Here is a 16994-nt window from a genome sequence, read left to right as displayed (position 1 = left end):
TGAGATCAGATGGTGGCTGTTGAGATTAAAGTGATTTAGTGACTATGACTGTGAATAGGCGAGGTCGCGCTTGTGTTTCCCATTTCGTTAACGAGAACGACACGAATAATTCCATTTTTAAAAGTAAAGAACTGGTAAACGATAAGACTACACCCTTTTGGCAATTGTCTATTTCTGAGCTTTTAGCCAGTTCGACGTGATTTATTTTCCGATGTCCTCAGGCGCTATTTATGCTCATTTTCGCCCCACTGATCAGAGGCGACCCGTGTTGGGCTACTGGAAGACGCCGGTGTTTGCCCTGGCCTCCGCTCAGAAGACGCTCCTCTCTCCTCGATTCTCTCCATCTTCATTCTTCTGCCTTTCCTACCACCCTCTCCCTCTCCCCCTCTCTCTCTCTCTCTCTCTCTCTCTCTCTTTCTCTCTCTCTCTCTCTCTCTCTCTCTCTCTCTCTCTCTCTCTCTCTCTCTCTCTCTCTCTCTCTCTCTCTCTCTCTCTCTCTCTCTCTCTCTCTCTCTCTCTCTCTCTCTCTCTCCCGCCAGTGTTGTCCCGTCCCGAGAGCTGACCGTCCCCAGTCCAAGATGGATCACTGTTTGCCGGCCTCTGCCAGCTCCATCCGCCTGCCGGCCGTTCAAATGAGATTTTCGAGCAAAATAAAACGAGCTGACTGCATACTTTCAACGGAGAATGTAAAGTAAAGGGGAAGTCTTAAACGATGTGTGACTGTAAATTGCACTTAGACTCTGTCATGGAATGCGCAGTGAGCATCAATCTTCGATTCGTTGCATTAAACCGCATACCTTGTAGTTACTACTTATCCCTATTATTGCTTATGCTAAATGCTAAACACTGAAAAAAAAATGGCTTGCAGTTTTTACCGACGTCACAAGGGTTTCTGTATTCTGTCGATTTTATTGTCATTTGTGGTGTTAGCGTGCCTCCATGTTCGTTATTCTTCCGTCAAAATATGCTGCTTCTGAAACATTCTCTTTCTTCCATTTTCTGCGCGGTGAACGATCCTTTACAAACGTCAAAAGCAGCCCGCCGCTGACCAATGCGACAGAATGTTAAATTCGGCCGTCTGTGGCCACTTCCTCCAAAATCCATCTCCGTGGCCAGTGAGGAATGGTCGGCGGCTCCCCATCCCCTTCCTTTACCCTCGGCTCTCCCCTTTCCCCTACCCTGACCGTTAATCAACCCAGCCGGGGACGAAAATGTCCCGCAGCTTATCTGTGATGCGACTGCCACGACCACCTGTCTCGGCAACAGCAACATTTGGCGGCGCCGTGAATTATTGACTACCGTGCCATTGCAGACCTTCCGTGATAGCTGGCGTTACAAATGCAGCATGTTTGGCATAAGTGATGTATCTGTGCATAATCAAGCACCTACTCAGCATGAATATTCATACAAAATCGCATCAGTGTTATTTATGCGTGCGATGCTTTAGACGGTTCCGATATCGTTGTTCCAACAGTCTACATCAAGGCGTTGCCGCTTCTTTTGAGTAGCATCTCGTCTAACACAGAGTACCCTATCTTACGCCTCCTTGCATCTGCACCAATAGCTTCTTGCTCCACTGCACACCACTGCGGACACTGGCACCACCCACGCCAGTTGGTGGCTGCAAAGGAGCCTTCCCTCCCCAGACTTGTAATGGAGCGGCGGGGAGCTCTCAGTTCCGGCCGACTGGTGGACAACGGAGTTGGCCATGTGCCGCTAATTCAATAAGGATGCCAGCCGGCCTCTGCTCTGCCAGGCGAGCATACGACCTAGCGGTGTGGTCCCATGGGGTCGCACGCGCTGGACCTGGACTTATACGCGTTGGATGATGATTTGCGATTAAGGATAGTTTGCAGATTTCGGTAGCTGGCGTGTGTGATTATTCGACTTTCTCGGGAAGCGTTTCATTTGCCGATGCGTCTGTCTAGACTTTGATTACTCTACGGATAGTTTCCAGTTCGTTGACATTTCGCCGATTGGAGAGGCAACAATACGCAGAACTTCATCCGCCTGATTTTCCTCGGCTCACGGATTTCTCAGAAGTCAACGCCTCCCCATCAGTAGCTCCGTCCGCCGGCCGTTTAGAGATCGCCGGCCTGTTGATGCGGTATCACGAACGCCAACCCGCCCATGAATCCGGTTCATCAGATCCATTCCCCTGACCGCCATCAGCGGCTTCTGCTGTCCGCACAATCACTGATGGTATCGAGATCGGCGGGCGTGGAATGCGCGTCATATCTTCCGACCCGACCGCGGTGCCATTACTCCGGGGTGTACCAAACAGATGAGGAGAGCCAGCGGGTGAATAGAATACAGGAAACCGCACAGGACGGCAAAGAGCTGGTGTGTTTCCTTATCACGAGAGAAATGAATCCAAAGAAAAGAGTTTGAGCGTGTCGTAGATCGTCTATTCCTTCAGATCACTGCTGTTGTGTGGGGATGATAGCTCGGACGATAGCCTCTGCGCTGGGTGACTGAAGAGTGATCCCTCTGATCCCATGTGATGGAATCAGTCGGTATGTTGTTGACGACAGCGGAATGCTTCAGACTTGACGGGTGATGCGGCGACTGGCTGCGAAGAAAGGCTGAAATCGGGATGGATATCTCTGTTAGACGAGAATTCCAATGTGCCGTCTTCGTGCTTAGCAGGTGGTGCATAATCTTCTTCAAGTGAACTTCTCTTTTCCTGCTCGCTTTTTCAGGTCTTTTTTTACCTACTAGCAAAACTGAACCCGAATGTTGTCTTTGACGTGAAACGAAACGTCAAAACTTGAACGCCGTTTAACTTTGGCCGAAGCCAAGTTTAGAGGAGTAACTGATTACAGTTAACTTGTGAACGAACTTTTTGTAATTGTCTCTTGCCGGATGATAAGTTAAAGCAAATTTTAGATGACATGGACGATCAAAACTTCTTGAAATGAGGGTTGGTTTATTGATCAGTAATCCTTTACAGCTCTAATGTCTGTATTGCTGAAAACTTATATACGTATACAATGCCTGAATGAGTTGCCGGAAATAATTCGATTGGTGTCTAGAATCGTTAACGCTAAACCCCTCTCAGACATTCAACTGCATTGAGGCTTTTACAACCTCTGTTCCCAAGCTATTTGTACATAACTAAATATTCCCTTATTTCATCTACCATTCGCCACCAAATCCGCCCAGATATAGCCCAGATCATCCGCCAAGCCGTGTGAGTTCTGTTCAGGTGTAGCGCGCGCGGTGGCTGCCGCTATAGAGCCTTGGCCGCGCCACACGCATTGATTCGGGACGACCCAGAAACGCTGCGGCACTAGGCGCATTGATCGGCGGCGGCGGCGCGCCGGTGAGCGGCCAACGAGTGCAGAGGTCAGCGGCGAGGTCAGGGAGTTTAGCGGAGAGGTCAGCAGGAGGAACAGAGGTCAGCAGGAGGAACAGAGGTCAGGTAGCGAGGTCAGGGAGTTTAGCGGAGAGGTCAGCAGGAGGAACAGAGGTCAGGGAGTTTAGCGGAGAGGTCATCAGGAGGAACAGAGGTCAGGGAGTTTAGCGGAGAGGTCAGCAGGAGAGGTCAGCAGGGAGGTCATTGGGGAGGGATGAGATTGAGCTGAAGGATGAGGTCAGTAGGGTAGGGGAGGAGCAGAGTCCAGTAGGGAGGTCAGCGGAAAATGAGCGCAGAGGTCAGCGGGAAGGTCAGCAGGAGCAGAGGTCAGCAGGGTGGGGGGAGGTCAAGAGGGAGAGCTGACGTCAGTTTTGAGGGGTGAGGTCAGCGGAGAGGGACGAGGGCGGTGTTTTAATGGCACGCTGCCAGCACACGTGGTAATTTGGATTTCCATGGGGACATCAACAAGCCCATTGCTCCAACACTACCACAAGTGTGACGTCAGCTCGCGAGATGCACTGGCATCGGCTGGCAGCGTGCCTTGAAGCAGAGCCGAGGTCAGCGGAGGGAGGACCGCTGAGGTCTGAGGGAGAAAATGTTGAGGTCCCGATTGAGGAAGGCGCGATGGTCAGCAAGGAAGGGGTCTTTGAGCTAGCCTATGAGAGGCTCTGATGTCCACTACAAGAAGGTTTTTTTAGGTCAGGTAGGGTGGTTTGAACGTGATAGGCTGTTTGATGGTTTGCGGATATGGTCTGATTATAAAATTATGATATATAAAGATAACTGGTCGGTCGGAAAGAATACTTTACACTTGGCTAGCGGAGACGAGTCCGTTTGATTAGTCAATAGGTCATAGAACGAAACTGTCTTCATGTCGGGTGCTCGCCTGAAAGTTACCTGAACTTTGCCGAAGTTAAGACGAATTGAACTTTGCCTCGTCTTTAATCAATGCGAATTCGGCGCCTTTGACATTTGTTTGGCCGTTTCACTTGTTGACAGTTCACATCAGTGGAGTTTGGGATTGGACAGAAAACAAATTAACAATTAGTTACTATAACGGGTAAATATTTTACTTGCAAAAGGTAGCAGGGTATCGCGCCTATAATTGCGTCAGTCGATGATTATTGGATTCGTGTGAAACCCCCAACAAATCTTTCCCTCGGCTTCATTTCGTATCAATCACCGCCAGTTCATTCTTCCCTATCACGCTTTGGTGAGAATATATTATAATGCACGTTTGGTGTTCTCCCGTCCACAACAGCTGTGGTTTTGGCCGCCGTAAATCCCTCCAAACAATCGACTGCCGGGGCGGCTGAAGCAGCCGGTTTTGTTCTCCCCACACGCGGTCGGTCTTTATAGCCGGGCCCCCGGGCCGTTTTACTCTATCATCATACATCACCCTCGAAATCTGCGAAAAGGGAGCCGCCCGCCCGTCCAGTTTCCATTTGCGGCAGAGCTAGTGTTTGACGCTGGTTGATGCTATATGAGTGTTTATAATCATTGCCTTTTCAAGTACCCCGCGTCCCGCTGATCGTATCTGGCGATATGATTTGGTAAACTAAGGGGAGAAGAGTGATTTATAGACCTCGTGAGCATTGTGTTTCGCTGTGAAGTTGATAAAGTTGAGACTATGCTTTTAGGTTAATCCTAGGTTTTAATGATGCGTGCGTAAACGCATCCTTCAATGAACGATGCATCAGTGGTTCGACTATCAGCTGTAACTTTTCCAAAAGGATTTCACGACAGGGTCCTACCCTGTCGGCAGTCACCACCGAAGCTTCTCACCACCAAACACACGTTCTTTATCACTCTGACAAGAGTTACGGTGTTTCTCTGTGACACCGCGTAACTCGGTTATCTGTGTGTGTCAGTGTGGGCCGGTGTCTGTGCCGTGTCCTCCTCCTCCCCTCTCCCCCGGACCGAGGGCGATCAATTATGCACGCAGCCAGCCGATCCATTAGGAAAAGGCCCGGAGGCGTCATGTCCAGAGGGGCGCCGGCCGGGCCGCGGAGAAAAGCGGAAAGAGGGAGGAAAGGAAGGCGAGAAACCGTACGGACCGGGAGCTGGAAATTCTGATTTTCCAGCCCGCCTGAAATATATGCGTGTAGTGTTTTCAGAAGAGAGCAAAAGCCTCTTTTCGGAAATGTTTTTTTTTTTTAGAGCTGTCACATCAGCTGCAAAAGACGTTTAAATGGAATATGCGGAGCGAAAATACCAATGAGGATAAACAATAATGAACACAAAGACTGTTGACTAAATAATAAAGAGGTAGCATTTTGCATGTAGAATGACGCCTTTCAAAACGGGGTGAAGGTTTTGATATCATGGGTTAGGACACCTGAGGTTCTCGTATTGATAAAGAAGTACCCCTTTCATATTTCACTTTGCCAAATCCTGCAATTTATTTCTCGCACACGCCCTTTGCGAAGCCGTTTGAACTGTCATGCCCTGCGTCTTCATCATACATAAAACATATTTCGTTTTATTGCAGTTTCTGATAGTCTCGGTGACAGAACCTCCTCATACGTCTTATCCCTCTATACCTTTGTCCAAAATTGAGCCGTTAAACCCCTCCTCCCTCCGCCGTCGCCCGTTTGGGCCTTGTCACAGTGTCAGCGACGCCCTCTGACTAGAACACCACTCGTGCAACGCCCTGCACTGTGTAGCAAGCTCCCGGTAACACACATAACTCACCGTGACGTCTATGTCGTGACCTGTCGGGCCACACACGATGGACAGTTGTCTCTGGCGGCGGGACGAGCCGCTTCTGCCGGTCTTTGACCTAGAGGTGTGGGTGTGTTTTGGTGACCGTGACTAGCAGTCACTGACCGGGCGCATGTTTCGTTGTTGAGTAACACAGAAGAGGCGGGATTGGCCGTGAGGGGGTGGGATGGGTGCGATCCTCCGCTTCCAACCCGTCTTGTTAGGGTGTGTGGAGGAAACAGAGTGCCAAACAACAACACCCGGGCGGTGCGTCTGTGGCCGTTCGGTGCTCCCTTCACACTGAGAGGGTTGGGAAGATGATTGGACCCCTCGCCGCCCGCCTGCCCTCCCTCCCTTCCTCTCCCCCTCTACCCCCTCTCTCCGCCTCCCGTGGGTTTATTGGAGTGGTGATTAGGACGGGGATTCGGGGAACATGAGGACCCATTTATTGGTGGCCGTGGAGCGTATGATGGTGTTATGGATTATACGCTTCGAAACGGATGGACTGATCACCGGATTGTCGAATTTTATGAAATTTCGTTTTTTTGTGTCTTGATTTGAATCAATTTATTGACTTACGGACGTAGTTATGGCCCAGCCACCTCTCTCTCTCTCTCTCTCTCTCTCTCTCTCTCTCTCTCTCTCTCTCTCTCTCTCTCTCTCTCTCTCTCTCTCTCTCTCTCTCTCTCTCTCGCTCTCGCTCTCGCTCTCGCTCTCTCTCTCTCTCGCTCTCTCTCTCTCTCTCTCTCTCTCTCTCTCTCTCTCTCTCTCTCTCTCTCTCTCTCTCTCTCTCTCTCTCTCTCTCTCTCATCTTCAAGCAGCGATGTGATCCTTCAGTTGTCGCTATTAACACACCGTTTGTTTGTTGATAATGCTTGGCTTTGTTCCGGTACTGCCGTAACCGTGGCCCCCTGCGAGTGAGTCTGTGTGTTTACTACTGGCCTTGGCAGCGAACTGTTTGTTGCAAGTTAAGTAGCTTGGACGAAAGTTAAGGTGCACCCTTGGGGCCGTTCTTCTTCGAATTTAACTGCCTCGGAGATGGCTAGAGAGTGTCATTCTGTTTCTTGCTAGTTGTTGTTTGCGCTGGGTTATGCTGTTAGCTGAGATATTACCCTAGCTTTCCAGTACTAACCTGGATGAGAGTCGCCCTTTACACCTTGTCTCGAGTCTCACACCTAGGGCGTGACCAGTGACCAAATCCCGACCGACTCCTACCTCTCGGACGTCGGTCGTGCCTCTGGCCCCGTTAGTCCGCCCTGTGTTTGTCGGTACCGTGCGGAAACGGTCCGGTATCTACACAGGAAGCGTGCCGCCCGCCCAGGAAATATCAGTTGGCTCGCCGTGTCGCGAATCTAATCGCTGCGTGGATATTGCCTCGCACCGGCCAGGTGACAAAAACAAGATAGGACCGGGACACTGGTTACACACACACGATTGGAGGGTGTTTGAACAGCGCTGGAACTGGTCGCTGGAAACATCATGTGTGCGTGTGTAGGGAAAACCAATGTTGAATGTATTGGCCTGGGAGGCATTTTGACATCCTCTTTGTGTTCTTTACAAATGTAAGTACATGTGTGGTGGGTATTTGGGCATTGTATTGCCTCTTCCCGTTTCCTTGGCGTCTGCCAACACGTTATTTTTCAGTGATCGCCTTCGTCGTCTAACTTACTGCTATCGCTGGCTGCTGTCCTCGTATGTTATGAATAACCCTTCTAAAGCTTTCTATTGATTTTTTTAGACCTTTCTCTACGGCTTACCACATTTACCGATCGCCGGTAGCTTACACTGCCTTCAATATCGGCGGTGCCCGGCTAAGAGACCGACCAAAGACCGATCCCCGGCTGATCGGTTGCTGGGAACCGGGGGTCAGCGCTGCTCTGTGACTGATTGCCAGCGGCCCGGTCAGATTTGGAGCGATGGATGGCGGAGCGGCGGCCAGCGGTCAGACGGAGCGGTTAGATGGAGTGGCTGGTTAGATGGCGGTGGTTAGATGGGGGCAGCGGTCAGATGGCTGACAGTGTTCGACTGGAAATCGATGGTCAAGCGATAGTCGTGGTATGGGTGACAGCGATGGTGGACTGCTCGGCTGACGGGCGCTGACTCGACACGAGAATTTATAAAAAGCCCTATCAATGTTTTAAAGGAGCACTGGTGTATGCTGACAGGAATTACTTGCTTCAAAACTCACTGATCTTTGAATGAAACGCTTACCTTCATGTTCATGCGCACCGTTATTTTACTTACGATAATCCCCCCCCCCCCCCCTGTACAATAACTGGCACCGTGTTGCCGATAAACAAGGTTTCCGAGCATGACCTGTCCTTTTTTGTTGCTCGCTGTGTGCTGTAATAGCATCCCCGGTTGAGAATAATGTGCCTCCCCGGAAGTCGGTAACACAGGCGGCCGTTTTGCGGTACGCTCCCAAATTGATGGCGCCGGCTTCCGACAGCGCCACTGGCGCTTTACAGCCTGTTTGCGTGAAATTTCGGCGGATGGGTCGTTTCGGCGAGCGGACACACTGTGCGGCGGTCGTTCGAAACAGTCGTGCGGTGACGGCGTGTCGTGGTTCCTGTGGTACCGGGACCCGTGCTGCCATCTATTGGCAATCGTTGGAACTAACGGTCAGGTGTTGGCTGTGAGGGTTTGGGGGTTACGAACGATAGCCTTGTAGGTTTCTTTCCCTCACAGATGCAATTAGATGTGATAACTGAAGCGTGTACGGCCTACTCATTTCAACTTGTGTACGTTTCTTACGCCCGCTGTTCGTGAGTAGGCTTGGCGGTTGAGCACGAGTTGACGATTCTACTCTGTGTTTTCCAGTGAAGATCCGCTGGGTGGACGCGCCGGAGGAGCAGAACCCCTTCGCGGGCACCCGGGCCACCATCAAGTGTCTGGTCAAGGCCAACCCGCCGGCCATCGTCGAATGGCTCGACGGAAACGGAGACTTCATCCGGAAAACGGACAGGTCAGTGACCCTAGGATAGGCGAATGACCCTAGGATAGGTCAGTGACTTAAGCACAGGTCAGAAACCTGAGGGAACCTACCTGGTGTCCCATGGCAAGCTCGCTCCTAATATCTGGCGAGGACTTTAAACGCCATAGACGGAACACTTGGAGAATCTGGGTCGTCCATGAAATGAGCACGTCTCTAGAAAGTTTTTGAACACCAGCTATAAAGTTACCATCATCCGATATTGTGGGAACATGACGTCCTTTCCCTAACATCACCGTCTCCTTTAAAAGCCGCGGATCCCGCGCTGAGAGCCGCTGGGAGACACCTTTGACCGGTCGGGGTCACGCTGGGGTCACGCGTGTTCCGGCCGCCGTGAGAGGGGTCACCGAATCGCGTGTATACCGGCCGTCTGAGCAGGATTTGAGTGGGCCTAGGGTCCAGCATAGTTGAATAGGGGGAACGAGATGACGGTTTTATTAGACGGGTCGGCTTGTTACTTGCGTAGATGGCTAACCACGATCAATCAGGGAATGGGCTGTGATCTTTCTTGATCATGTAAGGCAAAATTTCTTATGGATAAACGATTGTAATGATCATTCTCATATGACAAGGTTGAACTCCATGGATTATATAGGCAAGAGTTTTTACAAAACACGAGTTACATGACGATCAATTATCAATATCGCAGACCTGTTGCTATTTCTCCATTTGCGCATGCTCTCGGCGAAATATATATGTGCCGTTCCATACGGTTTGCTGCCTTCGGGAAGGAACGCTCCAAATTGGCCTAATTTGCGTGTGAGTGTACCAAAATTGTCAAATTCGGGACTGTTGTGTGGTCAGAAGCGGATACCGCTAGTCGTGGCGAGGGAGGGGCGATTTCACACCTGACAGATCAGTCACCGGATGTTATGGGTCTGTCGCGCCGGGAACAACCCTGATATTTGCCTCTGGGAGAAATGAGGGGGGGGGGGGCATCCAAATAGAATCATACCAAGGTGATCCGTAGGTTGAATGAATCAGCCTCTTTGGTGTTTAGGAGTTGCTACTCTGCGATTAAGTTCCAGCGAGTTTGATTTTGTGGATGTGTGGAATTGTAAGAAAGTACCTGGAATGACTTCACGAGTTCGCGTTTACGAATGCGTGTTTATGTACCTAGTACTTACGCATTGCCCAGTCGTTGCCACTTTCAGCTTGCTAGATCACCACCGAGTGTCTGCACCTCATCAAAGGTTTTGGTAAACAACCACACGTCCTCCCACTTATGTCCGTACGGAAGCACAGCTGCGGGAATTATGGAAACGAGCGACGTCGGCGCGTAACAGCTGTGGTGACAGTGTCCAGATCTAGGGAAAACTAGTGTATGATTGCGATGATGATTGTATTATGGTGTGCAGATCTAATGATAGTCATGGCTGAATGCTGATAGCTTGATGCTGGTTTGCTTTTTCTTTTGTATTCCCGATTGCGTCTTGGAAATCGTTGCTGATGCTACGCTATGAAGTTCCTAGTTCTTGCTTATGTTTTGTTTCAAATTTATTTTGCGCTACATCATTTGTAAGCCTTTCGACATTGACGTCATGAGTCAGTAGCTCTCAAACAGTCATCCCGTCTGAGCGATCGTCACGGGCGGTCGGACGACTTAGCGGCCGGTCCGCTGTTCACTGGGATGACTCCTCAACATACCCCGGATAGCGTCCCCGGCAGTAGCCCCCTGACAGCCTCCGCCCGATCCAGCAGTTTATTTTCCGTGGACGACCCTTCAGTTCATGGGAAAGCCCCTAGACCACCCGTCGGAAAATGCTAGGCCGTCGGGCTGAAAGGCGATCCCGGGTGTTCTCGGAGCCAACAGAGTTGATCGGTGACCCTTTTCGGACGCTGTTGGTTCTGCAGGGTCGGTTTTCGTGGTACACTTCCGGTGAAACTCTGGGGAAGGATTGGGTCTTAATTTCGGAAACTATAAGACAGTTTGAGAGATGAGGATGTTTGATGAGTGTCTGAGTCGTTCAAGCGGTCATCTCAAACCTGAGCGCTCGTCTCGGTCTCTCCTTATGAACGACGATTTAAGTATGCGTCATGCCGGGTATCGTTACTCATGATGCTTCCCGTGTTGTGGCTGAGCTGTCTCTGATTCACAGAAATATCCGAACACTGTTGACTGTTGAACTGTTGGCCTTTTGATCTGCTTCACATAACAGGATGTAGCTTTCTCGGCTACTGCCTACTATACATATACAAGCACAGAGGAAATGTCAGAAATAGTGGCCCAACCCTGTGCCTTTCCATAAGATCTGCGAGCACTTGCACTTATATAACCATCTAACGCACCTCTTCTCCCTGATCTCAGGTACACCCCTCTGGACTCGGGCCTGCTGTACATCGAGAACATCACCTCGGCTGATGATGGCGAGTTTCTGTGCCGGGCCAAGGTGCCCGCCGAGGGAGAGATGTCCGAACGACGCATCAAAGTCGAGGTAAGCACCACCGGCGCGCCGACCCGCCCTGTTTGGCTGAGACATTGCGTCAGGTTTAGCGTCGCGTCGTGGGCCGTCAAACCGTCGCGACGAAAAATCACAACACTCGCGCGTCGACAAGCTTTCTGACTTCGCAGCTGCGCCAGGACTGTAATTAGGCTGTCAGTAAATGTCAAAAGTTTTCTGAATGTTGGTTGCTAAGTTGAAGTAAGGTGGAAGTTGTGTGGAAGAAATTTATTGGTAGTGCTAACGATAACCAAAAGGCATTTTGTGATAGTACCCGAATCGTGCACACGACTTGCATTTCTCCAATATGAAACGGTGACATTTATTTCATTGAGCCTTTATGGTTTACAGCGAAATGCACTTGCGTTCATCTTTTACCTACAGTATACACAGCTGAAATTTGACCTTTCGCAAACGTCCAACGCTATTACCTATCAGCCAAAAACTGTCGTGAGCCTCACTTTCATAACAGAACCATTGAAAGTCATTTCCTCATCCATCAAACTATTAATTATTGTCCTCCCCACATATGCCCTTTCTGTCGACCTTCTTCCTTCTCCCCTCCCCCCCCCCCCTCCTCCGGCCGGTCACGTCCACCCCCTGAGGCGCAGGGGCGGGGTCACGGGGCGGTGCATTGATTGCCGCTGGCGATGGCCTGGGAAGGTCGTCTGGCTCAGCCGCTCGGCCATCGATTGGCTGAGGATCCCCCACTGTGGGGAGGGGCAGCTGGCTGAGGGGGGGGGGCAGCTCAGACGCAGCTGAGACTGACGGCCGATCCCCGGGAGAAAAAAGTCGCAGAGAAACATGTGAGGCCATAACGCTGAGGCCGTGATCAAAGTGGGAGCAGATAGAAAGACGGCAGGCATAACTGATAAAATAACGATATTATTCGAAATTTGATTATTTTTAGGGTTGATAGATTGCGCTACTGGACTTATCTGACTCTAAGGCACCTGCTGGTTTTTCTTTTGCTAAACATTCTTTGCGACCAAAACAACGTGTTTGTAGTACTTACATAAGGGTAGTTTGCGATACGCAATTACTGAAACCGCGGTGTAAGATGCCCGGACATTTGCATCTTAGGATTCTTAAAACATCAATGTGAGAATCTAACAAGGCCATAGCCCCCCCCCCAAAAAAAAACATAACCACGAGACTTCCGATCGTCGCTAGATCCAGAGTGTAGTATCAAGTATGTATGACGTGTTATCACTTTAAACAATTTTTAAGCCTCTCATAAGACAGCGCTGTCTGCATTTTCGGCCATATACCACTGATATTTCTATATTTACAATTCCGAGCGCCAGATATATTACCCTGCAGTGGCTGCGTCTTTTATTGCGAAGTCGATATACGACGTCATTTGTCAGAGTTTTCCGCGACTCGGCCAAGCACGGGCGCCCGATAGTCGATCGGTCTGGAGAGCTCTGGAGCTGTCTGGAACCCTCCATCCCCGCTGTCCCACCCCCTGTCAGCGTGAGCCTGATATAGCTCCAGTGGGAGGACTAGTGGGTCTGTTAGCTGACCTAACTATACAGTCGGGCCGGCTCGGCTGACCGGCCAGTCGGCAGAGGAAGTTTGGGCCGGACTTGTTCAGGTAGTCGTAGAGTTTTACGGTGTTCGGTTTGGCAGGAGTTACTCTGATGACTAGGCGCTAGCAGGCGTTCATTACGCAACGCTGTGTCCACTCTAGACTTGTTAAGAATGAATAAATTCGATGCCGTGATTACCCAGTTACAGAAAAAAAAGTGCCGAATGGTGCGGTAGCTGTCCATCAGCGTCACAATCGAGCCACTCAAAGAAGTAAGCGAACATTACCATGCAATATGCATCCATCAATGATGGATGTTGTCGGTTGCGTGACCGTGATATCTTACAACTCCATGGTATGTTGCGTGTCAACTGCTGTCGTCATCGCACGGAACACACTCCCGCCAGGAATGCCGGCGCAGTGCTTCCGTGCGTCCATTAAGGCACGATATGCCAATAAAGGTTGTACATAATGAATCGTTTAACGACTCAGAAGAAATGCTTGCATCGATCACAAAAGATTTTGCTAGTTGTCACCGCATATTTTGTTTTGCTCTTAGCGTGCATTATCGAACACCTTTGATGCCTCGGCCTCTTTGATTCAGGCGTACTGCACATCCACTCTTCCTCCTTTATATCCTCTTTTCGTCAACTCTGCCCCTTTGGTGACCACTCTCTCCCTCTCTCCCGGCAGGTCTACTCCCGTCCCGAGATCACTCTACCCGTGCGCGACTCCGAGGTCGAGATCATCGAGTCCCAGGAGGGCAGCATCCGGTGTCAGGCCACTGGCAAACCGGAGCCGGAGCGGACCTGGTTCGGTCCGTCGGGCACCAGCGCCGCGGAGGTGCCCGGGCTGCGTGTGGATGGGGATGGCACCCTGAGCTTCCTACCTGCCGACCGCAGCATGGCCGGCCAGTACCGGTGTGAGGCCAAGAACCAGGTGGCCTCCGTGGAAACGACCGTCAATGTGGTGGTCATCGTGCGGCCAGAGATCGTACGGTGAGTGCGGGAGGAAGGGGATCAGGTGGAGCTAGGTGGGGGCCGGCGCTGAAGCGGATGTGTAGTTTGGGGCCAGTTGTAGAAATTTGTGTCGGTGTTGAGGCGGGGCAGAGGCGCAGGTTCAGGAGGCAGGCTGGGAGATGGGGAGACTGATCGAAAGATACTCTTTGTCCAAATTATCTTTTTTTTGTTATGCTGGCTAGTCTCGTTGAATTCTTTCCCAAAACAAACCACTAGCGACTATGGAATCCCAAACTGACGGTTTTTCGCGTATGAGGATTTGTGAATAGTCAGTTTCATTTCCGTGGCCCTTAGTTTTATTGTTCATGCTTTCTAGCTGCACGGCAGTAATTATCCCTTTGTAATAAATGTAACGTTAATCCGTTAGTAATCCGTTTGTTTTTGGCTTCGTCATTTGTTTCTGGAGCCCCCTCCTGTATTCGCGTTATTCATCAACCCGAGCACACATCCGAACCCCGCTGTTTGTCGCTGACAGTAATACCATTCAGCAATGTTTCATTAGCTTGCGCAGGTCCAGGTCTGGCTTTCTGGGCCGCCTGTCGCCAAATATATGGCCTCATGCATAGACTGTTAATTGGAGTCCAGCTGTGTTTATTGCGGTGTAATTTCTTCGGGTTGGAACGTTACGAGCCCAGAAAAGCGCTGCATTCGATGTGTGATTGTTTGTCAGGGCAGGAACACGTTTGTCATTCGCTTACAGCCCCAGTCGTAGGATTGCTATTGCATTTTAGCAGTGTTTGTGGCACTTCAGTTGTTTCGATAGCCGCGCGAATCCTCCGTTCACTCGATGTAACGCGCTATAACTGCATATGAAGGCCGTACCAGTCATGAGCGAGACCTAGTCTATTGTTTCATGATAATGCCTAATCCAATATAGAAACGAGCGTTTTAAGTGCGTTTTCCTCGTGGTGCATCATGGTGATATCATTCGAATGGTGTTCATCTTAAAAACCAGGATCCATTATTAACCCAACCTTGCAATGCCTCGTTCATTGAACTTCACTTGACCTATCTTGACCTCGCCCCCCCCCCCCATCCCAGGTACGAGAACGTCACCTTTGCTGACGGCCAGTCGGCCACACTGGTATGCCGAGTGACGGGCTCACCCCCGCCTACCGTGTCCTTCCGTAAGACGGGCACGGACATTGTCTACGAGAAGGATGTGATCCCGGTGGACGACCGTGTGATGGTGCGGCAGACTCAGGAAGGCGACGAACAGGTACGGAGAGAGAAGAGGGAGGGAGGGAGGGAGGGAGGGAGGGAGGGAGGGAGAGAGAGAGAGAGAGAGAGAGAGAGAGAGAGAGAGAGAGAGAGAGAGAGAGAGAGAGAGAGAGAGAGAGAGAGAGAGAGAGAGAGAGAGAGAGAGAGAGAGAGAGAGGAGGGAGAAAAAGACCGGAAGGTGCGGAAGTACAGCCCACCGCTAAAGTAATGTGTGGTTTTACCAATCTCAACGGATGGCTTTGACCGACGATTTTTAAATGCGGACTGATTGAAAAGAAGACGTCAATAGATAAAGTTGTAGCTGCAAGGGTGAAGATACATGTAAGCTACTTTAAAGTCTCGTTGCAGTCTGGCTAATCGTTCCTAGGCTTCAGAAGCAGAACATACCCATGACTGAAACCACACATTACTTCTGCTGTGGACTGTACATAGGTAGAGATCGTAAATAGGAAGAGTGCGGAAGCAGGAAAAGATGATTCAAGCGAACCGAACAGACTGGATTTAGATTTGGGGGATAAAACGTTCAGGCGTCCTGTATTCTCGACTCCATCATTTCACGATTTAGCCGGTGCGTGCGCCGGTTTGACGTCTCATTAGGAGATAATTATCAAATAATTGCTTCTGCTAATGGCTGCCACCTGATAAGAACTGGAGATGTTTGCACGCAATATTGCGTTGGCGGCTCGGTAGCAAGTCGTAAAAACCTTTATTTCAGCGTTGCCGTCTTGTATAATAAAACAATTATCCGTATGTGATGCGTGAATCCTCTAATTTTTACTATCTAGCGGCATTCCTCATCTGCGTTGCACTGCTCTGAGTCTTTATTAAAAGTCTGGCTCTGCATTGTCGAGATAAGAGACCCATTATAGGATTCTCAGCTCGCCCTGCTGTTGTTTATGTCCCCGTGTTTTTCGTTTAGTCGATGAGTTGGAGTCTGGGCTGAGCCGACCTTTTCTGAAGGAGGAAGGGAATGGTTGTCCTGGATGTTGGCGAAGGATGAAAGTAAGCTTAATTAGTGGTAACTGATGATTAAAGCTGAAGTAGTAGGTAACTGATGATTGCACTTCTCTCTCGCTGTGTCTGATATCCCTCGCTCTAACCGACCCCTCTATCGCTCTAACTTATCCCTCTAACTCTGACTCCCCCCCCCCCTTCGGCAGGTCGGCGAGCTGTCCATCCGTGACATCACCCGTGCCGACTCGGGCACCTACGACTGCGTCGCCTCCAACTCTGGCGGCCAGATCTCTGCGCCGGCCCGACTGACCGTCCAGTACCAGCCCGTGCTGACCGCCCCGGAGACCGCCGAGGTGTTCACCTGGGCCGGACACCCCGCCGAGCTGGGGTGCGGGGTGGAGGCCGAGCCACGCGCGGAGGTCGGCTGGTCGTTCGGAGGACGGAGGCCGGAGGAGGACGTCCATATGGAGCAGAGGATGGAGGGAGAGACGTCCGTTCTGACGGTGAGGAGAGAGGAGGGGAGAGGAGGAGAGGAGTAAGATGGAGGAGGGGACTGGGTCACTGGACGATGGTTCTTTGCTAGGTGAAGGGAGGTGTTTTGGTCACAAGCACGCATACTTGGAAAAGCGACATAGGTGAACGATTTCACGCTATTGCTGAACGCTGCCATCGCTTGTCAAGTAAAACACAGTACATGAATCTTCAACTAACATCCGATTGTGCTACATCTCGGTGAATGGGCGATCGACCCGCCGTGTTCTAGCTTCAGTGTTGG

At 50.7% G+C, this 16994-nt stretch overlaps 1 protein-coding gene across 2 annotated transcripts in view; it reads left to right on the top strand.

Moving 5' to 3' along the window:
* The window catches only part of LOC122393178 (fasciclin-2-like), a 94843-nt gene that overhangs the window by 68949 nt on the left and 8900 nt on the right, over window positions 1-16994 (top strand). For both annotated transcript variants that reach the window (XM_043388955.1, XM_043388956.1), the window contains exons 4-8: window positions 8882-9026; window positions 11362-11488; window positions 13719-14023; window positions 15086-15263; window positions 16426-16722. In XM_043388955.1, coding sequence (XP_043244890.1) covers window positions 8882-9026; window positions 11362-11488; window positions 13719-14023; window positions 15086-15263; window positions 16426-16722 — 1052 coding nt within the window. The remainder of the gene's footprint in view (window positions 1-8881; window positions 9027-11361; window positions 11489-13718; window positions 14024-15085; window positions 15264-16425; window positions 16723-16994) is intronic.

The sequence above is a fragment of the Amphibalanus amphitrite genome, unplaced genomic scaffold, assembly GCF_019059575.1.
Source record: "Amphibalanus amphitrite isolate SeventyFive unplaced genomic scaffold, NRLGWU_Aamphi_draft 000521F_arrow, whole genome shotgun sequence".
In the NCBI taxonomy this organism is placed as follows: Eukaryota; Metazoa; Arthropoda; class Thecostraca; order Balanomorpha; family Balanidae; genus Amphibalanus; species Amphibalanus amphitrite.
This window is presented reverse-complemented; position numbering and strand designations above follow the sequence as displayed.